This window comes from Paramisgurnus dabryanus, chromosome 19 (genome assembly GCF_030506205.2).
Source record: "Paramisgurnus dabryanus chromosome 19, PD_genome_1.1, whole genome shotgun sequence".
Taxonomy (NCBI): Eukaryota; Metazoa; Chordata; class Actinopteri; order Cypriniformes; family Cobitidae; genus Paramisgurnus; species Paramisgurnus dabryanus.
Window position 1 is genome coordinate 10,062,665 of NC_133355.1, and position 24,978 is coordinate 10,087,642.

The 24,978-nt window shown below is 34.6% G+C and overlaps 4 protein-coding genes across 6 annotated transcripts; all 4 read right to left on the minus strand.

Annotated features, from left to right (window-relative positions):
• Positions 1–7,014: 7,014 nt before the first annotated feature.
• Positions 7,015–9,952, minus strand: LOC135771921 (interferon-inducible GTPase 5-like). Its single transcript, XM_065282252.2, has 3 exons — positions 9,851–9,952; positions 9,174–9,744; positions 7,015–8,458 (listed from the first exon to the last, which is right to left on the minus strand). Exons 2-3 carry the CDS (start codon positions 9,742–9,744, stop codon positions 7,830–7,832), a joined length of 1,200 nt encoding a protein of 399 aa, XP_065138324.1. The 5' UTR covers positions 9,851–9,952; the 3' UTR covers positions 7,015–7,829.
• Positions 9,953–11,114: 1,162 nt separating this feature from the next.
• On the minus strand, positions 11,115–15,136 carry LOC135778122 (interferon-inducible GTPase 5-like). Of its 3 annotated transcripts, none has more exons than XM_065288561.2 (4): positions 15,027–15,136; positions 13,823–13,920; positions 13,048–13,618; positions 11,115–12,845 (listed from the first exon to the last, which is right to left on the minus strand). In XM_065288561.2, exons 3-4 carry the CDS (start codon positions 13,616–13,618, stop codon positions 12,217–12,219), a joined length of 1,200 nt encoding a protein of 399 aa, XP_065144633.1. In that variant the 5' UTR covers positions 13,823–13,920; positions 15,027–15,136; the 3' UTR covers positions 11,115–12,216. The 3 variants fall into 3 exon arrangements, with proteins under 3 accessions (XP_065144633.1, XP_065144641.1, XP_065144649.1); XM_065288569.2 differs by having other exon boundaries at positions 13,823–13,917; positions 15,027–15,111; XM_065288577.2 differs by lacking the exon at positions 13,823–13,920 and having other exon boundaries at positions 15,027–15,116.
• Positions 15,137–17,512: 2,376 nt separating this feature from the next.
• On the minus strand, positions 17,513–20,229 carry LOC135778138 (interferon-inducible GTPase 5-like). The gene is made up of 4 exons (XM_065288590.2): positions 20,110–20,229; positions 19,763–19,844; positions 18,944–19,511; positions 17,513–18,691 (listed from the first exon to the last, which is right to left on the minus strand). Exons 3-4 carry the CDS (start codon positions 19,509–19,511, stop codon positions 18,063–18,065), a joined length of 1,197 nt encoding a protein of 398 aa, XP_065144662.1. The 5' UTR covers positions 19,763–19,844; positions 20,110–20,229; the 3' UTR covers positions 17,513–18,062.
• A 2,570-nt stretch (positions 20,230–22,799) lies between these two features.
• Positions 22,800–24,201, minus strand: LOC135773234 (interferon-inducible GTPase 5-like). Its single transcript, XM_065282718.1, has 2 exons — positions 23,655–24,201; positions 22,800–23,398 (listed from the first exon to the last, which is right to left on the minus strand). Exons 1-2 carry the CDS (start codon positions 24,199–24,201, stop codon positions 22,800–22,802), a joined length of 1,146 nt encoding a protein of 381 aa, XP_065138790.1.
• Between the last annotated feature and the right edge of the window lie 777 nt (positions 24,202–24,978).

A 24,978-nucleotide genomic window follows, 5' to 3' on the forward strand; every position in this document is an offset into this window, starting at 1 on the left:
TTCATGCTCGTATGGTCGCGGCTCGCACCGTGTGAGAGGAATTACGAGCCGAGCCGAGCAGGTTACGAGCACCTTACGACCTCCCGATAATTTTTAAACATGTCAAAAAAGTTCGGGAGCTGTCGGTATAAATTCGTAGTGTTGGTGCGGGTGTACGAGACGATCTGGCAAAGCACTTGAATTTGACCAATCAGAATGTACAAAAAGCAGAAGAAGAAAGACAAATGTAGCACTGCTACCTCAAATATTGATGACTCTATAGCTGGCTATGTTTCGCGCACACACACACTCCGGTTACCGGACATCATGACAAATATGACAGGTCCTTTCAGTGACGACCTCTTGATCAGCTTATTTGCCTGAAAAAAACCTGTCATATGTGTTTTTGTGATGTCGGGACATAGCTTTGGATGTGTGTGGAAACAGGAGAGAGTGTAGTTGTTTTAGGCTATACCGCTGTTCTGATAAGTGCTACCATAAAGCATTAAACGAGGCTGATATTAAAACTTTTTTGTTTTACTTGTTGATTTTTCTTTACTTGTTAATATGTTTTATCATTATTTACAATGTAAACATAAAATAAGCCAACTAAATTATGTAATAAATAAATATAAAAATTATTAGACTCCGTGCAGAGACAACTGGTTTAAACAGTACAGGATGTACAAAGAATGTCGCAATTTTTGTGTAATCCAAGCTGTGCCAAAGTTGCTGTAGTTTCATAAATGATTGGATATTAAAAGGGCTGTCGCGACAGAAAAAAGCAACGGAATGTCCATGTTTAATGGGCTAAGATATGCATTTATTGAGAGAGTACATAAACATGATGATCATATGCGGAGACGATGTTTCCCATCTTATTATGGAGCTTCTGCTTTAACAAGTGAGCTTGTTCGGTATTTTTACACACACATATATATATATTTTTTACATATTTTCGACCAAAGAAACAAATGATATAGCCCAGTGTAAGTTATATGGTAGCCTTAGCTTGTTTTGAAATGATGAGAACATTTAAATGACAAAAAATGTAGGCTATCTCTGAAACTTTATTTAAATAATGATTAATTTGTTTTCATACTATATTTGTATTGCTATGTATTAATTTACATAGGCCTACTGTGAAAATGCCCTATATTAATATGCATTGCCTTCTGTATGGCATTTATTTGTGCAGTTACAGGAGCATAAATGCTGCGGTCGCACTTTTACTTCAAGACACCGCATTGACCGAACATTTGCACATAACAAGCCTAGACAGTGTGCTTATATTAAATTAAATTATTTTCGTTTTACAAATTAATATTTGGCTATAGATGTGTTGTCTTAATAATTTAATTATAAAGGGAAAGACGTGTAACGTTAGCTTGCGTTTTACCTCATTGCTTCTCATTCTGCATTTACAAATAAATAAATAGGCCCACTGAATGTGTTTTTTGAACGGTCATATTTATAAAAAAGCAACAATATATGTAACATTAATAATAGCAATATAGATATTTACTTGGCACTAAAAACATGATATATTAAAACGGTAAAACCGCATATGCGCTAGCACGAACAATCACTGCCAGAGAAATTCCTTCACCGCCACAGCAGACCTATATTGCAATTTCGGAATGTATAAATAGAAATTCTAAAGAACAGAAATTCCAGGCTGTTTTATATACTAAGCCAATATCTTTTCCCTATTCTTTTTGTTTTATTTTTTGTAGGCTACATTCTGCCACAACGAAAGGTAGCCTACTTCATCCTCACAGGTGTGAAAATGCCTACGTCAGAACTCGTCAAGTCGTACAGTAAAATCTTGTCGTGTGTGACTGCGTCCGAATTATTTTCGTATAAACTCACTCGTGTCGTGTGCGAGAGCTCACGACGTTCCGACCGTCAGAATTCGCACCGTGTACGCCCAGCTTTAGTGGACAAAAATCTAATGAGAATAGTTCCCGTTTACTTTCAATTTCACTTATGAAGCAATCACCATAGTAACGAGGTTACAGCGATGGCATAATAGATTCGCCCGCTGACGTGCTCGTTTTTTATCTATTTATTTACTTTTTCGTTTATTGCCTGATGCGCGCAAATAATCAACAGAGTAAGTCCATGTTAGATTTTAACAAAACAATGTGTAGCATTAACAGAATTCATATCTGTCACTTAAACTGTCCGTTTCCATCCCCGCCACATGAAGGCGTCCTTGCCTGAATTTTAACTTTTTGTTTCTTGTTCTACCAGTCGGATTATCTTAGGCTCATATCTCTTTGTATAAATGGACCTGTCTGTTCCCTGTTTCGTTAAGAAGTGTGTTGTATTTTGTTTTGTCCAATCTAACAAAAGGTGGCACCACCTAATTCATTCGTTGACTAACTCAACAGTCAACACAAGTAATTTCACTTTTTATTGACAATACAATACATAGCCTAATGGTATTGCATTACCATTAAAATTAACATTAAAATTGTATTTTAATTAGATGATTTTGATATAGTCATAAAATACCTTTTTGTTTCTCTCAATATTCTTTTTAATTTTCATAATTACAGAAGATCTGAATACCACTGTAGTTTTGAAATAATATATTAACATACGGTTATTTGTCATTCAACAGTGTGACAAAACTGTGCTGTGAGTCATTCTCTGAGATGGGTGCCTTTTGGGTCATACTTTTTTTTTAAATATATATCTTAAATAGTTATATTTTTGATTATTTCATGTGATAGTGGATTAGTCAAACCTTTAAGATAATACATTTTCCCACCTCAGGCATGAAATTCTAATCAATATAGAGTGTTTTTTCCACTTGGACTTGGACCCTGTTTAAATATGATTTAAAAAGATTTTCAAGTAAATTCTTGTAGAAGCTTTTCAATGTGATGTCCCTTGTTTGATATCATTTATTGCATGTAGAATTTTTTTTTAATACTCACCATTTGAATACCAAATCAGGTCATGAAAACTGTATCTAACATTGGTCTTCATATCTTATCACAAAATATGCATTAACATTAGAATTTAATCAGGCTTTCATATTTTTTCAGACTGTCCTGTAAATGCTGCACACAGCAAAACAAACATTGACCTAATTTGTCGTTTTATCACCAAAATATTAATAAAAACTATCAAATAACAGGGTTGAACTCAGCATAACGGGGTTGAAAATGATAACAGGGTTGAAGTGATGATCATTATTTAATATAGCATGGATTTCTTACCTGTAAAATTAATGATATCACATTCAATAAAATTGTATTTTATTAAAGTTAGCAAAAACAAACAAACATTTTAATAAGTATTTAACATTAAATCAAAAGCATTAAGGATTAATTGATCAAAAACACCAATAGATCTTTCCATTTGGTTTTATTGAACATAAAATACCATAATCGATTATTTCTAACAGGTCACATAACAATATAACAAGTCTACAATTGAGTACTCTACTAAAAAGTGTCAAATTTTCAACCCCGTCACAACGATTCAACCCTGTTATAATAAAAATGTGACGGGGTTGAATGTGACGGGGTTGAAGTTTTTGCCTAACAGTAGCTGTAACTCCGTACTTAACTAAGACAGTAGCATCACATGGCATTTAGGAAATCATACAAGTTTAATGTTTTGCAAAACTATTATTTAATTTTTCTTAAACCGTTGTTTACTATCATTTAGTAATACAACAGAGTTGAAATGTTGAGCCTGACAATCTTAATCTGACAGTGAAAAACATGAAATAAATGTAAGAAAAGATTCTGACACTTGCCTTTCTTTGCAGCATGTTCTTCAAGAGACTTGTGTGATATCACTTTCTGGGTGTGATGCCACAGGGATTGATCCGTTATTTTTATAGGGGGGTAAATAGTATGGCGTGACGGGGTTGAAAACAAACTGGAGGACGTGAATAAATATTGCAATTTCATATATAATTAATGCATTTTTATATACATATGTATATTTTAGTTAAAGTAAACCCATGTATGATTAAATTAGCAGTAACTATTTTGCATTAATTGCAGTTTTTATGTGTTTGATATTCAATGAAAATGTAATGATGGTTAGTGAGGACATGCAAGTATGCTTGTTGTCTACTACTTAGGCAACCCATACAGGTATCTATAAATTAAAATAAAATAAAAGCATTTTTTGTTGCATTATAATGCAAAGGCACCTGGTTCTATTAATTGACAGCGTTAAAATGCATTTTGTGATTTCCTTTAATTAAAAATCTTTGAAGTAAGTTTGGGGGACTTAAAGGGCACCCAATTCAGAGAATCACCCCTTTAATGAAATAAAGATAAAAAAAATCTGTGATTGTTCATTCATCCTCATGCACTTAAAAGCCCCTAATACTTTGTTAGAAAAAGGCTTCTTCGTTAGATAAAAGGCGCACCCCCATCTGAATGCATACACCAAGTATCTTATGATGGAGGACGTTTCTAGCCATTTTGAAGCCCTAGGCAAATTCCCTATTTGGAAAATCCCCCATCTAAACAAGGTCATAAGTTGCAAATATTACATACAAAAAACTAAACACATAAAACTGATTATGTAAACAGTCAAATCTTAAATGTGTTAATATGGACAAGTGGTTCGATAAAAGAGGTACCTATATTTTATAATTGGCTATTATAGTTTTATATGGGACAGTTAACACTGACCCTTTAATAATGTATTGAAGTAAAAGCACATCTTTTGGAGGTTCAAGTTAAAGAAGAAAGTTACAGGAACAAAATCACTGAGCTATATTATGTGTTCTGCCCATTTTAAAGCGTGATTTCTCAGTGAACCTTTATTACTGCACCAACCAAATACAAATTTCACATTTTCGTGTTTTGGGTGAACCTCAGGTTTCTTGGTGGTCTCAACTACACCTGTTTTGGCTGAGCACGCATCCTCTAACCCCCTGAAAGAATGGATAAATATGATTGTCTTTATTGTTGTTGGCAAATCTTCAGTGGATAACGCCTATTTCATTTATTTAAGATCTCCTGATCTTGTAATATCAAATTAGGTTTTTGGATGCTTTCCTCATGCTGAGTAGATGAAATTTCCCAAATTTCTTTCTGCTTCTGTTTTTTTACTGTCATTACATGTAGCCAATAATGAAAAACAAGACAGGTAATGATATTATATTCAACACAAATTAAATAACCAGATTTTAGTCTTCTTACCTTAAAAGGCTGTATGACAAGCAAAACTTCAAGATGTTTTCAAGATCATAAGATGAAGAGTGTTTAATTACTTCTTGCAAAGTTTTGAATTTACAAAATAAGAATAATCATTTAAATGCTTTATGAATAAGTACAAAAAAATACATTTAAAATAAAAAAGTTTATTTTGTTCTCACTAGTAGTTCTGATTGTTGAAATAGCAAAGTCTGTCAGTATTTGCACCTAAATAGAAATATATATCTATAGGATGATCCGCCCAGTTTGTTTACTTTCTCTATAACTGATATGACTCACCATAGCAAAGAGAAAACACAAGAAGTAAACATTCACCTTATTCACCAATAATAAATAGAACAGGACAAACAAGTATCATAACAGTGCACTATTGCAGACTTAAGTAGGCTACTGAGGATTTAATTATATTATTTTAGTTAGTCGTAAACTAAAGTAAGCTGGCCTAAGGCATGAAACTCTGGCCCTGGACCCCCCCCCCCACATTATTTTACATCATACTGAAAAGAAATAACCAGAGATCCACCCATTCCATTTACTTCCATTTTTACTGCTCTGGCTCAACATAGTAACAATAGGCAAATATTGACCTAGACTAGTTTAATGCTACACCTTGGTTTAGTTTTTTGTTCAAACCCATTTGCAATGCATAAAACGTACATAAGTAACTCTTGCATGATGTAATCTATTCTTTTAGTTAAGATGATTAACTGCTTGCTCAGTTTACTTAATTAGATGAGTTGGAAATTTACTTAATCCATTTGTGTTGGGACAACATCGACTAACTGAAACTATGAAGAGGAATGAGTTCCTATTTGTTCTTATGACAAATGAAGACAGTAATTGTTAAAATTCATGTGTTTTTAAGCAAGATAAAAGTTACGAGGAGGACATGTTATTGTTTGTTGTTCTATAATGGTTACGTTTAGAAGTTATTTATTTTTATTCAAATCATGATAATCATACTGCCCCAAATCCCTTCCAGACTAAGCACAAGACAAAAAAGACACAGATTATAACAATTAAAGTTAAAAGATTCTTCATCTTTCAAACCTGTTGTGCAACTATTCATTGTTTGTTATGAATGAAGACTGTAAGTATACATCAAAGTGTGTAAAAGGGCCCTAAAGCAGTCCTTGTAAATCTATAGATATGATGCCATGAACTCTGCAAACTTTGCAAATTAAATTGCAACTGTCTGCTAATTTATAAAAAATCTAAAACAAAACTTTGTGAGTCAAGCACATAGCTGTCACCTTTTTACAGTGAACACCAATATACAGAAATCCTGAAAAGACGGCAGTGGCTCAGTGGTTCATGCAGGTTGTCTACAAACCGTAAGGTTGGTGGTTCAATCCCCGGCTCCACCGGACCAAGTGTCCTTGAGCAAGACACCTGACCCCAGCTGCTCCCGACGAGCTGGCTGGCGCCTTGCATGGCTGACACCGCCGTCGGTGTATGAATGTGCGCGTATGGGTGAATGTGAGGCTAATTGTAAAGCGCTTTGGATGGCCATAGGTCTGTTAAAAGCGCTATATAATGCATTTATATAGCGCTTTTAACAGACCTATGGCCATCCAAAGCGCTTTACAATCCATTTACTAAACCGAAAATGAGTAAGCACCTAAAATGTTTACTGTGATATTTGGTAAAACAGGAACAGAATGTCCCCCAAAATGTTTCTTATTTTTTGAAACCTCGCACAGTGGCATTTTGCCGTCAGGTTGTATTGGCCTCTGTCTTTCATACATTAAAATATTCATGCAAACACATATCTCACCACTGCTTGTGTTTTACAGAAAAGTTTTTAGCTACAAGGATTCTTTGTAAAGCACACCTGTTTTTATTATTAGCTGAACAATTTTAACAATTGAAACAATACAGTACAACTGTTGTATAGCTAAACAATACAGTTTTTTTGAAAGGGCGCATTATATGTGCCTATGGGAGCACAATGCACATACACAAACATGCCAAATATTAAAAGTGAAAAGATTACAGTGTAAAATATTATTACATAAAGATAAAATGATGACGAATGAAATAACGTTCCTCTCTGGAGAAGCGTTCTTTGTTCTTACAATTTTTGCCATGTATATAGCGATTCCGCCATGGTGTTAACACAACTGGCTTTTAAAGGAAGATAAGCTTCTGATTGGTTAATTGCACATTAAGGTCAAAACAATCCATGACTTGTTAGTAGAATAGCTACAACCCTTTTGGACAATGCGCCTGGCGTGATGACCATTTTTTTGAAACTAGCAAAGGTGGTTTTGACACGGCTTACTTGCACCTGCACCATGCGCTTCATGCCATGGGATTATATCGTTAAAATAGGGCCCAAGATAATGATACCCTAAACTAATACCACAATCTTCAAATTATAGCAGATTTGACATAAAAACATAAATAATGTACACTGCTTAAAAGTTTCTTCACAGCAATGCCAGCAGAAACGTTTTGGGTTCCTCAAAGTCAGGGTGGTTTTTGATTACTAATTAATGATAACTGTTGCTGAGTTACAGGAATATAAAAAGGAAAGAGTGGATTTTTTTTACCACTTTAGGGTGGTTGTGTATATACATACATGTGGACATACATTAATGTTCAAATACCATGTAAATTAAATTAAATGTAGTTTGTGGCATTTTTTTACACTTCAGTCTCCAGTGAAGCCATCAGGACATTCTTTGCATCTTCTGCTATCTCGTTCAAAGCTTTCTGTAGCATTCTTGAGACGGTTAAATAAGACATTCCTCCTGCTATCACTGTGCCAAGTACAGGTATAAGACTGAAGGTATATTCAGCTGCACTCTCTGTTATTTGAAGTGATGTAGCACCCAGCAAGCTCAAGATTGTATGTGAGTTTATCCCATTATAAAGTGGGGACTTCATCACATCCTTCAGTTCCTCTATGGTCTTTCCAGATCTTTCACAGAGCATCTGCAGGGATGAATCATCCAGACCAAAGGCACTGTAGTACTTTTCTATTTCATTTTTTACAATGGCTAAATCCACAGCAAATGAAAGACCAGGAACAGGAATGGCAGCCACAAAAGCAGACAGGATTGATACTTGTACAATGCTTTTTTCTAGAGCTTTCTTCTTTCTCTCATTAATCTCCAGGGTGATATTTGGTATAGCCAACATCAGCACGTGTCTCTTATGCTTGGAGACGTCTTTCTCCATCCTCTCCTGCAGCAGATTGAAATCATACTTGCAAAGCTCAAAACAAGAGATCAAGAATACATCAGGAGCCTCAATACCGATCTTCATCAACTCTAGAAAAAACAGAAGGTGAATTCTGATCAGTTTTGCTATGTGACTGCAACTGTGTGGTCCATTTTATACAGTAATGATTTTCCACAAATTTTATTGCACTAAAAATAGAGCACAATGCTTATTGAATCCAACAACAGTCACATTTACAGGAATGGTTCGCCAAACAATTTGAATGACCTGGTACTTGGTACTTTTTGACGACTAATCACAAGACTTATGAGAACCAATAATTGTTTAAGTACCGACGTGGCCATTTTAGATCTATTGATTGTTAATAGATTTAAAATATGAATAATTTTCTCTCACAAATCTTTTACTTAAAAGACACACATTAACCCAACAAAGTCATATGGATATAATTTTCTGGTTATGAATTAGCCCAAAAAAAGGATATTATTTAATGCCATGCTTTGAAGAGCAAGGATTTATTTATTATAACTCTAAATGTGTTCGACTGAAGAAAGAAAATCACATAAGCTTAAGATGACATTAGGGTCAGTAAATTATAAATAATATATATTTTTCTTAACTATTCATTTTACAGATGTTTACGAATTCACCACCAGATGGCATAAAAGGGCGATTGGCACTATTGCTCGGTAATGTAAAAAGGCAGTTCTCATCCTAGACTGCACCAACAAAACAATTTAAGATCAGAAAATACAAATACTTGTGACTACAAACAGATACACCACATAATGATAAGCTGCATACCTTTCTCACAGTCTGTCCGTATGGTGTTTAGTGTTTTTTCTTGGTCGAAGCTTTTCTTTCTCTTTTCAGCATTAATGTTTGTGTCAATCTTAGAACGAACAAAGTAAAACATCTTTCCCATTCTCATGATCTCTTTGGCCAGCTGGGTGTGACATTCTTTAAACCGATCTGAAGCAATGATGATGAAAAAATCATAGCGTTCAAACTGAACTTGTTCAAGGTACTCATCAGCTTTAAAGTTTGGTGTTCCAATTCCAGGGAGATCCCACACTTTTACATTTTCATATTTTGGGTGATGGTAAACTTCAGTTTTCATTGTTGTCTCCACTACACCTGTTTTGGCTGAGCCCTCATCTTCATCTCCCAAACCTCTAAAAGCATTGACAAATGTAGACTTTCCAGAACCAGATTCCCCCGTCACAGCAATATTTAACTCGACTCGATCTTGCTGCTCAAGAACGTCCTTGATTTTATTAATGGCTGTTGGCAGATCTTCAGTTGATAAAGCTTCTTTAATTTCCTCCAGCTCATCTTGTCCTATTACACAATACCCTTCATCAAGTGCATCCATCTACAAATCAGAAAGAATAAGATTAAACAGAGATTAAATATATATTCTGTGAAAAATACAGTGTTTGGTTTGTTGTATTGTTATTCTAGAAATGCTACATTTTTACCTTTAGACACGAAGTTACTCAGTATTTTACTTTCTATTCAAGAGAAGTATTTGCAAAAAGTTTGCCTTCTGCATGCTTAGGTAAATTTGCCTCTGGAGAGTGGGTTGCACCAAACACCTATACTTTCACTTTTGGTGAAACCAGATATTTTGCATTACACATTGTCATTGTCACATGCGTAAAGGAAAATATTCATATATTTATATCTCGCCACTATTGTTGTTTACGGTTTTTAATTTGAGTCAAGCCTTCAATTGAAATCCTAATTTAGCTTAATGCTCAATTGTTCTTGTTCGTGCACTGCTTTGTACAGCAATGTTTACAATGATTTGCTGTCAAAATTGGACTTTGTAATCTGTGTAATGGAATCAGAGTGAAAAGTTAAAGATCATTGTTTAGCCCTTCACCTCTTTCTATTTCTACACAATGGGTGTGACAGACCAACAACAAAATGAGTGTGTACTTTCTGCAAAATCAGCCTGTGGGTTTTGTCAAAAAGAGCCTGTGGACATCCCCCAAAAGCAGTGGCGGCTGGTGACTTATTTTTCAAGGACGCACGCTGGGAAGCTCCTCACAATATTTAGACACAAGGCACATGGGTTACATGACACAATGAACATATTTTGAAATGACCAGCAACACACAGGGCACACCAAACACATATTTTGAATTCGTGCCCCTCGGAAGAAAAGTCACCCACCATGCCCAAAAATCATAGAGAGATTGTTTTTCAGATTGACTCTAATTTGCTTACTTTATTCACAAAACTGATTAAAACTTAACTATTTACTAAATGAGAAAATAAACATTTCAAATTAATCAAAATTTAAAGAAGTGAAGGTATAAACTACAAACATTGAAAATTTTATCTTTATCCTTATGATTTGAGCATTTTTGGTGTTTATTAAGAGTTTTATGGTATAAGCTGCATTTGTTAACTAAGCTAAATTTTCTTTCTTGACCTTAGGTTTAGTTGGCTATGTGACATATGTAGCAATGTAAAATTACTGTCTTACAGTTCAGACTTAATGATTTGTACAGAGGTAGAAATAAAAAGAGCTGCAAGAACAGGATGTGTATGGTTAGCAAAACAGAAGAAGACGGGAAAAAACACGTGAGCGTGGAGCAGAAGTCAGAATTGTAGACGGAAGTGCCTGTTGCAAGATATTAAAATTTATTGAAACTCTATTTGGGTTATGACTTTAATTAATCATTTGTACAAGATCAGCAAGGTAAAAAATCCACAACAGGGCAGATCCCCTTCGCTTTATATTTTATTCAACAAATATTTTTATTTCCCAAATATTTTACAGGGAATTCATACAGTATTACAAAGCAGAATACATTTGGGTCCTTTAAGACAATAAGCCAACACCGTTTGACATGCACAATGCCATGAACTTGGCATACTTTGTCTCAAAAACACCAGTGTTTACATAACAATGTCCAATGTCATTTAATCAGTCTGTCTTACTGTTTATCTGACAGCCATAAAACTGTCACAAGCTTTTGAAGTTGTTTCAAACATTCAGGCCAGGCTTTGTAAAGCCTACATTGATGTTTTAAGCTTTACATATCACGTTTGAGTAGCCCAAGTCTTTCAAGAACATAATATTTTTAAAACTATCTTCAACTAAAATCTCTTAAGAAAAAAATATTAAGTTCATCTCTCATTTATAAACAGCTAAAAAGCATCTAATAATGAATAAATGTAAACTTTTAAGTTTTTTTCTTTAAAATAAATGGTTAAAAGTGAAAGTACACTCCAGTGGCAGCTCGTGACTGCTCTTCCGAGGGGTGCAAATTCAAAATATGTGTTCAGAGTGTCATGTGTTGCTCGTGTTTTCACAATATGTGTGTGTTGCGTCATATGAACCATGTGCATCACGTGTTTTGTCAAAATAAATGCCTGCTTCACACGCGTCAAGACTTTTAAGTTTATGAAAAAAGAGACGCTCACTTTCACAAAATATACGCAAGACACTCCCTTAACAGTGAACTTTGATTACGCATGAGATTATGCGAGTATCTCGCAAACGCGAGTGTCTCTTTCATCATAAAACCTTTAGACGCGTCTGCAGCCGGCACTTATTTTGACAAGACACGTGATGCACATAGGATCACTCGACGCGTGGAACACATATTTTGAAATTACAGACCACACACACGAAGGGCTACATAGAGTATACATGTATCCTAATTCCTCTGGTTAAACTGATTTTAATAACATATCTAATATCTTAATTAATGTGGGAATGCAATGTAAACTAAAACTGTTCATATAGAGGTTATTTACTCCAGGAGCCCAAAAATATTAAAATAGTTATTTCAAAAGCTAAAAAACATTTGCGTCCTTGGTGATTTTATTACACTTCAGTCTCCAGTGAAGCCATCAGCACATTCTTGGCATCTTCAGCCAACTCATCCAAAGCTTTCTTTAGCATTTTTGAGATAGTCAAATAAGACATCCCTCCTGCCACCACAGTGCCAAGTATAGGTACGAGACTGCAGACGTATTCAACTGCATTCTCTGATACATACAAGGATGCAGCGCCCAGCAAGCTTATGATTGTGGTTGGGTTTATCCCAAGGTGCAGTGGTGACTTCATGACATTCTTCAGTTCCTCTATGGTCTTTCCAGATCTTTCACAGAGCATCTGTAGGGATGGATCATCCAGACCAAAGGCACTATAGTACCTCTGTACCTCATTGTTTACAATGGCTAAATCGGCAAAAACCGAAAGACCAGGAAGAGGAATTGTAGCCAAGCCGGCAGACAGGAGGGCTACCCTGGGAATGTTTTCCTCCAGGGCTTTCTTCTTTCTCTCATTAATCTCCAGCGTGATATTCGGAATAGCCAACATCAGCACGTGTCTCTTATGCTGTGGAAGCTCTTTCTCCATCATCTCTTCCAGCAGATTGAAATCATACTTGCCCAGCTCAAAGCAAGAGATCAAGAATACCACAGGATTTTCAATACCAATCTTTGTCAACTCTACAAACAAAACAGAAAGCGTACAAACGTAAACAAATGTACAGTCATTTTCCTCCACAGCTACAGCTTTGGTATATGAGCAGTTGGACTTATGAAGTTCAGTTCTCTTGATGTTGATTTTTGTTTTACATTGAACAAGAGCATATACACTTTGAATAAAACCTTGTTAAACAAATAAATCAGGTAATGATTAACTGGATACCTTTTATACAATCCTCTCGTATGGTGTTTAGTGTCTTGCCTTGATCAAAGCTTTTCTTTCTCTTTTCAGCATCAATGTTTGAGTCAATCTTGGAGCGAACAAAGTAAAATTTCTTCCCCATTTTCATAATCTCTGTGGCGAGCTTCGTATGGCATTCTCTGAACCGATCTGAAGCAATGATGATGAAAAAATCATAGCGTTCAAACTGAACTTCTTTAAGGTACTCATCAGCTTTAAAGTTTGGTGTTCCAATTCCAGGGAGATCCCACACTTTTACATTGTCGTATTTTGGGTGATGGTAAACTTCTTGTTTCATGGTGGTCTCCACTGGACCGGTTTTGGCAGAGCCCTCATCTTCATCTCCCAAACCTCTAAAAGCATTGACAAATGTAGACTTTCCAGAACCAGACTCTCCCGTCACAGCAATATTTAACTCAACTCGATCTTGCTGCTCAAGAACATCCTTGATTTTACTAACTGCTGTTGTCATATCTTGTGTAGATAAAGCTTCTTTAATTTCCTCCAGCTCATCTTGTCCTATTATACAAAACCCGTCGTCAAGTGAATCCATCTGTAAAAAAGACAGATTAAATATATATATATATATATATAAATTAATTAAAGAATTAGTGTTTGTTGCTTTTATTATGGCTGTCAATATATAAACCCATAATGTCACATTCTTACCCTTATAGCAACTCTTAAATCCTTAGTAATTTACTTTTCAAACATTTCAATGTAACAATGCCTGTTGCATGCTTCTAGATAAACTTGCCTTAATAGTGGGCAGTGCTTAACAGAAAATCATCCAATCTGGAGTGTGGGTTGCACCAAACATCTGTACTGTCACTTCTGGTGAAACTAGAAGGGCTTCTTGTAAATGGTTATTTTTTTGTTAGAAAAACTGTGTAAATTCTCATTTACATTTATAGGTTTATCCTAGCAGATGCACTATTAAAATAGCTTATATAATTGCATGTGTTGGTGTAGTGCACTCTTAAAATAATAATACAGAATAATAAAAAATAATAAAAACTCATGCATGTTCAGAACACCATGAAAGTGAGAAAATTATGAGAGAATTGAATTTTTTTGGTGAACTCTTTTAGTAACCTGTGACTCAAGGCAGAACCACTTCAGGCATAGGCAAACAAGGCGGTCAAAAATATTTGCCTACCCATGGTCCAATATGTGACAAAATGTGACTGCTGCATATATTATAATATGCAGAATATATTATAACCCAGAATCTTGGCCACCTCTTTAACAGGGATAGATACACCAACTGAGAGAGGTGATTGGGTGGAGGAGGTATGCAAAACACTGTCACGGGACGGCTCTGTAGAAACGCGCTGATTGGTTGGATTACATGATCATACCGAGACAGTTACATAAACTTATTTTGGAACCTAGGAAGGTCTATTTTTAAGCGTGCATGGGAGATATACTAAAAACATTGCTCAGTTGAATGTCTTTTATTTAACCTGTGGCAAATTTTCACGTTAAACCAACGAAAAAGAGTTTAGTTGCATCCAACAAACATGATTAGATAATGTAATAATTTTACCCAGAAATTAATACATTCAACTGATGAGATTTTTTGAGTGCATAAAAGGTTAGCATGTGGGTAGGCTACCATACATTTATGTAAGATACTAGAAAGAATTATTAGTACAACAAGAAAAGCGCAAAACTTTGTTTTCTTCGAGATGTGAAATGTATTTTGTTTTAAGTAGGCTATAAATGTTTCTTGATTCGTTACACATTTTCAATAAACAAATAAAGAACAAATTCATCTGGAAAATGCATTGCACGATACAACATTGAGATGGATTTGGTTAGCCTAAATTAAACACATTTATATCATCATTTTTCTTAGTTTTTAGCGATAAACATGAGCATAGTAAACTAGTTTAATTCAAAATTCAATCAATCTACAATCAGTGGAGTTAAAAACGATTCATGTGCAAATTTCTTACCGAGAAAGCGATAACAGTTACAACAGCCTGATGCGTGCGCGGAGAGGAAAACTTCCCAACACAAAACCAAACTTCCGGATAGGACCCACCCGGTCAAAGTTTCACTTTCATTTGCTAAATCACTAAAGCAGGGGTCTATGTTCCTGGTGAGCAACCGTCCTGAAGATTTTTTGCTCTATCCCCAATTATACACAGATGAGGTGTTCAGGGTTGCTTGATAATTACAGGTGTTGGATAAAAATAATAAATCAATTCTGTATATTCTGAATAAATAACGTACATTGTATTACTCTAATGATTTAGTTACCATACAAATAGCTTATTTCTATTTTCAATTATACAGTATTTTCGCTGTAATATAGCTTAACGTTTAAAAATGTACAATGTTAAAAGCAATACTGTGGCAATACGAAGAACCATGAACATGCACAAATGTTCCACTAGATGTCGTTGTCATACCACTCATTTTCTGTAGCTGTGGCTATATTAGTTTTGTTTTCAACTGCTTATTCACATTTTTAAAACTTTGCCTTTTTTCAAAACTTAACACACAAATCAAAGAATTGCACACACAAAATGCAAAATGCCTCACAGCTCTTGCAAAATGAAGCAATGTATTCAAAACAACAACAAACACATCACAAAAGCAAACATTTGTCTTACCTTGCAAACACCTTTGCCATAATATTATTCTTTTGGATATGTACACACAGTTATTCAAAACCTAAACCTTTCTTTTGTGATCTAATACGTTACGTATGACATTAACAGCACTTACTTATAAGTTTACACTTTATTTATTTATAAATATATATAAAATAAATATATTAATTATATATTATTTCTATATTGTATATTTTCTCAATTTATATATATATAAATATAAATATATATAATATGTAAAAGTATACAGTACCTGTAATTTATAGCTAATATAGATCCTACATTTTCTCTCTTTTTCTTCCTTCTTGGACAACAACTAAGATAAAAGTTTTTGTCTTTTCCTTACTCAGAGTTACTCTCAGATCAGTTCCGAATAGCTCTTAAGCTAAGACTCCTACATAAAAGTTTTTAAGCTAAATTAAAAGTTTTCTGTGAAGACTCTTAGAATCTTTATGAATACGGGCCCTTGTGTTTAAGTGTCAGGGTCCAGAAATTGTGTGACATGCAAGGATTGTGTGTGAAAGCAATTGAAAAAAGTTTGAGTTATGCTTCATCCAATGTCTGCAGGGTTTGCACCAATGCCCTTTCACTTCTGGTGAAACTAGAAGTGCTTCTTGTTAATGGTTATATAGGGTTCCTTATTTCACACGTTGTTCTAATTTTCATAGATTTCTTACCTTACAGGCTACTGTACATGGAAATATTCATATATCTTAGTACTGGTTGTTGTTTTGAAGATCACTGTTTTTTTACATTGTTTGCATAACCAGAATGCAAATCATGATCTCATATTTGTCTTGTTGTTCCTTGTGTGTTTCTTCAGTGATTTAGTTTGTTAACATAAAGTGTGAACCTGCTTTATTTATCTGCAACCCTTCATTAATCACTTTAACTCTTTGTAGAGTGGGACTATGTTGTATAAACATCATATAAGTTGTATTATTAGTTATGGGTGTGTTTAAAACAGTGTGTTTTAAACAGTTTCTGAACCTTAGTGCCTTTACAGTGTCTTACGAAAGTTAAATCAATATATTGTTTCATGTAAATAAGTGGGTAAAATGGTTTTACATCCTTTTGTTACAAATCCTAAATCTACAAGATCCAGTACTTTTTTGTTGGTGAAAAATTATTTTAGTAAGTGTTCCTTGGCCTTATTTTTAGCAACTTTTTATTTGTTCTAACCACGCATAAACATTATTTACTTAAAATACAAACATGTACACACATTTTACTTACATATTCTTTTAGTATATTATTTACAGTTTCTGCTAATATTAGCCATTAATATGTTTAAAGCCACTGAAAGAAAGACCAAATATAAGAGCATGTCAGATCGTCTGCCAGTGTCCCAAAATGGTCGGACCCCAGAAGGTTAAAGCCACAGACCTGATTTTTTTTTTTTTTGTCACGATTCAGTCTATTCAATGTGTTACAAAACAGATAGTGAGGAAAGCCTTGGCCATTTTTAAATTGTGTGCTTCCGGTCAGTTGTACATTGTGTGTTTTTTTCCAGGATTGCAGGGCAATTTTGCGCAAGGCTGAAATAGCATTCAGATGTATACAACACAGTAAAACAACCTTTAACAGGCTTTTTTAACAGTCTGTTTTTAAACTTTTTTGCACTTTGTGGGTAAATATAATTTTCAGAATTTGTTAGTTTTAAGTTTTTACTGATATTAATATTTTAAGAGATTACAGATATAAAAACACGGTGGGTTTAGTTTTAACTCTTTTGTGGCAAAGTGATACTAAACAAAAGCATTCTGCATCAGGCATGGACTCTGGTCTAATCAGATTCAAGGACAGAAACAAATCTATTAAATTGTGTAATATAATTTTTATTATAATAAAAGGCATGATTTAAATATATGTCAAGGTGTAAACTTATAACAGATATACACATCATTCTGCACAAATGCTCACGTTTAGCAACATTTCTCTATTGGTGTGCAAAACAATATTGCTGGTCTTACATTGATGATTACATACAACGATTTAGAAATAACATTTCATGGTCCATGAAGGCATATACAGTAGATATCTAACTAGATTTATGAGGAATTCCCAAAAAGGGATGTGATTATCAAGCCTACATATATACTGTGTTATACATACATTTGGTGGTTCTCTTCAATGTTAATGTTCAACTTGTGACTCACTATATTAGCATACAAATAGTATTAGTAGTAAGAAAATTATTTTGTTTGAATTGTTACTGAAACTGTTATAAACAATCATTGCTATAAAAATATGTATTTTTTTCTACTAATTGAGAGTGTAAACAGTGCAAACCTTTATTAAAATCAATTCATTTATATTATTATATTTTATCTGATGTTGATATTTATGTAAAGCTGTCTAATTCAAATGTGTTTACACCTCAGACTCCAAAGCAGCCATTAGCACCTTTCTGGCATCTTCTGCTATATCATTCAGAGCTCTTTTTAGCATATTTGAGACAGTCAAATAAGACAGTCCCCCTGCCACAACAGAGCCTACAATGGGTATGAGGCTACAAAAAAACTCCACAGCATCTTCTGATATAAGAAGAGATGCAGCACCCAGCAAGGTTAATACTGAACTTGTATTTATTCCATTATGTAGAGGTGACTTCATCAGACTCTTCAGCTCCTCTACAGTCTTCCCAGATCTTTCACAGAGCTTCTGCAGGGATGGATCATCCAGACCGAAGGCACTGTAGTATTTTCTTAACTCATCTGCTATGATGGCTACATCTGCTGCAATTGAAAGCCCAGGCAGAGGAATCGCGGCCACACAAGCAGATAGTAAGGCTACTCTGGGAATGTTTTCCTCCAGAGCTTTCTTCTTTCTCTCATTAATCTCCAGTGTGATATTTGGTAAAGCCAACATCAGCACGTGTCTCTTATGCTGTGGAAGCTCTTTCTCCATCCTCTCCTGCAGCAGATTTAAATCATACTTGCCCATCTCCCAACCAGACATCAAGAAGACAACAGGAACCTCAATGCCGATCTTTTTTAGCCCTATGCAAAATCAAAGAAGGCATCATGAATAATATGTATTTATAAATGGAATATTTTATGTATATATTAAAAAAATTAAAATGTTGTCTTTAAAGTTGTTTAGTTGTTATGCAAAGAGATTCATCAGTATACAAATATTGGTAAAATCAATGTTTTTGTAACGTTCTTGTGGCATCTGTTTAAGAAATACTGGATGTGAATGAATATTTATTTTTCTGTCAAACTGTTATGTAATCAACTGCATAAACAAACCATTTTTACAATCCTCTCGGATGGTATCCAGTGTCTTTTTCAGGTCAAAGTTCTTTTTCCTCTTTTCAGCAGTAATGCTACAATCAATCTTGGACCGAACAAAGTAAAACTTCTTCCCCATTCCCATGATCTCTTTGGCCAGCTGGGTGTGACATTCTTTGAATCGATCTGAAGCAATGATGATAAAAAAATCATAGCGTTCAAACTGAACCCGTCGAAGGTACTCGCTGGCTTTAAAGTTTGGTGTTCCTATTCCAGGAAGATCCCACACTTTTACATTTTTGTATTTTGGGTGAAGGAAAACTTCGGGATCCATGGTGGTCTCCACTACACCAGTAGCGGCGGCACCCTCATCTTCATCCCCTAAGCCCCTAAAAGCATTGACAAAGGTGGACTTTCCAGATCCAGACTCTCCTGTCACACCAACATTAAGCTCCACAAGATCTTGTTGTTTCAGGTAATCTTTGATTGTGTTTATCGCTGATGGAAGATCCTGATTAGATATGGATTCCCTAAGTCCCTCCAGGTCCTCCTGAGTTATTATACAATCGTCTTCAAATGTGCCCATCTGGAAAATAATATGCCAATTCTCATCTACATCTATGCACACAGTTGACAGTTTCATAGACTTCCATAGTAGGATAAACAAATGCTATGTAAGTCAATATACCGTCAAATGTTACCATAATTTATCAATATGTCTTCTTATATGTTCAACCAAATAAACTCATACAGGTTTATCGCTGTGAATAATCTTTTGTCGCACTTCTAAGCTCTATTTTTTTGTAGATACAAAAAGTTAACATGTGGGTGTCTTACCTTTATGTTTGAGATCAAAGAGAATTATTAGTCGAAGAAGAACAGCAAGAAGTTTTCTTCAAGATAGCAAACTTCCTGTACCCTATTGTACAAAGAGTTTTAAGTTAAATGTAAATTGACAACATGTTAACAAAATGAAGAACAAAGTATCCGGCAATTGCATTGCACGATACAGCATTGAGACGGATTTGATTAAATTAAATACATATATTAAACTCATTATATTATCTTTTAATGAGTGTTGGTGATGCACATGAGGCGAGCATGATACCGTTTTTTTCAAATTCAATATATCTACAATCAGTGAAGTTTAAAATGATTTAAATGAAGATGTATCTATTTCTTACCGAGCAGCAGAGCGCGATGTGTCCACGGCGGAGAGGAAAACTTTCCACACATTTAACTAAACATCCGGATGGGATCCACCCCGGTCATAACACACTTTTACTTTCATTTGCTATATATAAATCACTATAGTTACAAGAGTCAGAGGCAAATAAACTTTAGCAAGGGTATTGTATTATGCGTGCTTATATCTGTCTGCAACTTATTTTAAAAATATTAGCATAGACATGTTTTGACAATAGATCTATAGGCTACTGCCTTGCTGGACCTGTTAGGCGCGTCGCTAGACCCCTTTTACTGGGGCACGTGCCCCAGTGTAAATCTTTTGTGCCCCTGTGTAAATCTCAAGTTTACATTTTAGCAGTTAACTAGTTTATTCCTTTACAAAGACAATCGCGGCAAAACGGATCTATATGCAATGTAGTTACCCAATTCACGTTTGGAAAAGCGACGCAACAGTCGCACTGACGGACATGAATGGGTGCGCGGACGCGGACATGAATTGAGGCGTGCACGCGACTGTTTTGCCGTGTGCAGCCGCATACAAAGTACACGCGATTGAGTTGGTTTATGAAAACATGGCGAGACTAAAGTAAGTTTCTAAATAATAATGAAAATCTCATTGACGCATGTGATGGACATCAGAAATGTTTTGTGCAAAGCAGGAAAAGGGAAGGAAAAATGAGAGATGATGAATTTAAGGGAGTAAAGACACATAACATCCTACCCTGTCAGGGCTTAAACATTAGAGGGAAAATTTCAGGAAAACCTCTGTCAATAGTCTATAAAATTGCTTTGTTCACATCCAAAACTGTGTTATACTGTTCTGTATTTTCAGATATGAAATTAATATTTAGTTCACTAGCTCTAGGTCATTACATAATCAGTTAGCAGTAACTAAGATAGATTTTTTAGTAGTCATAAAATGAAAATATTCTTAAAAATAAAAAAAGAAGTTATTAATCATTGTTATGTAAAATGCAAATGTGCATAACATGTTTTTCTCTCCAGCCATTATTTCCAAACATTTTATGCCTTAAGACATGTTAATTATGTTGTATATATGTATATATGAAGATGATACTTAAATATTTTTAAATAAATGTTTGTCTTTCCCAGTACTTGTTGCAATGTTGGAATAGTGGGTTAAGCAAAGGAAATTGTATCTTGCACACCGCAGGCTTTCAAGAAAAAGTAAAAAAAAAAAAAATGGGGGGCCTGTGCCCCAGTAGAGCTTTATGTCTAGCAACGCCCCTGTATGCAACCATCAGCTTTCTTTTTCATGTGGAGCAATAAAAGGCTCAGAGGGAATTGTCTCAAAGGGGAATGTATTGTGGACAAGCCCAAGATTGCAGTTTAACTCAAATTGAAAAACATTAAGTATAACGGAGAATGCAAAGCATTCATGCTTCTTCTTTAACTTGCTTTGAAATGGCCATGAAGATGCCCATGAGAGGAAAAAATAAAATTGTTAAATAAATGCTGTATATTTTGAAAAAAATAACGTCCCTTTAATTACTTAAATTATTTAGTTACCATACTTTTTTTAGTATTGTTTTATTATATTTTCGCTGCTGGGTAGAATACATTAATACAGCTTTACATTTTTAAAAATGTACAATTAAATATTAAAAGCAATACAAAGAACAATGATTATACACAAATCTTCCACTAGATGTTGCTGTCACCACTCATATTTTTTGCAGCTGTAGTATTTTCTGTAAGCTTTAAATTATTTTAATACAAATAATTATTATTTTCTAATCTTGATAAATATGACCCACATTAAAATAAGAGAAAATAATTATTAAAAATCTGAAACCAGATGGGACAATATCAATGAAACTTGTGTATTTGAGGCTTAAAAGACATGTTAAGCTATAGTTCACTTCTCTTATTAGTTCAGATCTTTCTTATTTATGCCAAAGATAACAACAGTAACTACTCTACACAGCTGCTACTGCCTCACTTTTGTAACATTGGTATTTTGATGGCACATGTTACTTTAAAGCAGTGGTGTCAATGGTCAGAATTGTGCATTTGCATTATGGTCATCTGAGACAGTGTTCAACATATATTTTGACACTTTTTATTTATGACTGATGGACTACTTGCACTGAGCCTTGTGACATATACTTCTGACCTGAAATTGTATGGATAGTTTCCAGGATATGTGTTTACAAAGTGCCATAGCTGTCTGTGAAACCAAAAGCGTTCTGAAGAAGATTTTAAATTATATATACACATATACATTTCTCTATTGGTGTAGCATTATGAAATCAAAGAATAATTTTGCTGATCTTACATTGACCCAGATCATAACCTCTGAAAATGATCACCAACACAATTTAGAAATGACATTCACGATCCAAAAGGCATATACAGTAGATATCTAACAAGATTTCTGAGGAATTCCCAAAAAGGGATGTGATTATCAAGCCTACATCTGACTCAGATCACTATTAGCATACAAATAGTATTAGGAGTAAGGAAATTATTTTGTTTCAACAACTGCTACTGAAATTGTTATAAAGAATCATTGCTATATACAAAAATATGTGTGGCTTTGTTTTTTCTATTAATTGAGACTGTTAAAAGTGTAAACCTTTATACAATTAATTAGTATAAATTCTGGTATCTTTTATCAGTGTTGATATTTATGTAAAGCTGTCTAATTGAAATGCATTTACATTTAACACTCTAAAGAAACCATTAGCACATTCTTGGCATCTTCTGCTATATCATTCAGTGCTCCCTTCAGCGTATTTGAGACTGTCAAATAAGACTTTCCCCCCGTCACCAAAGAGGCTACAATGGGTATAAGGCTCAAAACAAAAGTAACAGCATCTCTTAATACTAGAAGAGATTCAGCACTCAGCAAGTCTGTTATTAACTTTGTGTTTATTCCATTATGTAGAGGTGACTTCATCAGATTCTTCAGCTTCTCTACCGTCTTCCCATATTTATCATCCAGACCAAAGGCACTGTAGTATTTTTTTAACTCAGCTGCTATGATGGCTAAATTTACTGCAATCGAAAGACCGGGAACAGGAATCGCGTTCATACAAACACATAGGAAGGCAACTTTGGAAATGTTTTTCTCCAGAGCTTTCTTCTTTCTCTCATTAATCTCCAGTGTGATATTTGGCAAAGCCAAAATCAGCACGTGTCTCTTATGTTGTGGAAGCTCTTTCTCGATCATCTCATGCAGCAGATTTAAATCATACTTGCCCATCTTCAGACCAGACATCAAGAAGACATCAGGATTGTCAATGCCCATCTTTTTTAGCCCTATACAAAATCAAAGAAGGCATCATTAATAATATTTATTTCTAAATTAATTATTTTATGTTTATTATTTTATATTATATTAAATAATAGTTTTTTGTCTTTACAGTTGTTAAGTTGTTATGTAAAGAGATTTATCAGTATATTGGTAAAAATGTATAAACGTGTTTTTAATGTTCTTATGGCATCTGAAATACTGGATCTGAACGGATATTTCTTTTTCTGTCAAACTGTTATGTAATCAACTGCATGAACAAACCATTTTTACAATCCTCCCGGATGGTATCCAGCGTCTTTTTCAGATCAAAGTTCTTTTTCTTCTTTTTAGCAGTAATGGTACAGTCAATCTTGGAATGAACAAAGTAAAACTTCTTCCCCATTCTCATGATCTCTTTGGCCAGCTTGGTGTGACATTTTTTGAATCGATTTGAAGCAATGATGATAAAAAAATCATAGCGTTCAAATTGAACCTGTTGAAGGTACTCACTGGGTTTGAACCTTGGTGTTCTTATTGCAGGGAGATCCCATACTTTAACATTGTTGTATTTTGGGTGAATGTAAACCTTGGGATCTTTAGTGGTCTTCACTACACCCGTAACAGCGGCGCCCTCATCGTCATCCCCTAAACCCCTGAAAGCATTGACAAAGGTGGACTTTCCAGATCTAGACTTCCCTGTCACACCAACATTAAGCTCTTCAAAATTTTGCAGATTCAGGAAATCTTTGATCATGTTTATCGCTGATCGAAGATCCAATGATCCCCTAATTCCCTCCAGGTCCTCCTGAGCATCTTCAAATGTGGCCATCTGAAAAAATAAGCATTATTCTCATTAACATCAAGGCTTTTCCTGACTGAATGGACAGATAAAATATTGAAATAGCTTACAGTATATGATTTTTTTTATGTTTTTGCAGTGCACTCTTAAAAATAAAGGTACTTTAAATTAAAGAGTTCTTTGTAAAAACATTGTTATTTATTTTGATCAAAGGTTCTTAAAATAATCACTCCTTTATACAGTTTTAAGCGCCCCTTTATGGTATTTAAAGGTCCTACATGTCATGATGCCATAGAAAGGCTGTTTTTACTGTATTGTTCCTTACAAAGTTTTAAACATCTGAAAGAATGTAAACATGAGAAAGAAATTATTATTTTAAAAGGAACACATTTACTCACCCTTACCACCTGTATGAGTTTCTTTATTTAGTTAAACATAAAAGGAGATATTTTGATAAATGGTGGTATGGACAGTACCCACTGACTAACAGGATAAACAGAATTTTCTTTTGGGGAGGGTTAAACCTTTGCCTCAATGGAGAACCAAAAATTTTTCTATGGCGTTACTGTGAATAATCTTTTAAGCTCTATTCTTAAAGGCGCTCTAAGCAAATCTGTGTGACATCACTTGACGTTAGTGTTGTCAAACAAAATGGATCGTAGCTAACTCCTCCCCCTCCCTTCCGTGCTTTCTTAAAGAGTCATTAACGCGCCCAACCACCACTCCCAAATCCTTCTTGTTATTTATTGGCTGGAACACGTTTGTAATGTTTTGTGGTGGTAGGTTTGACCACTTTGTTTTTGTTGC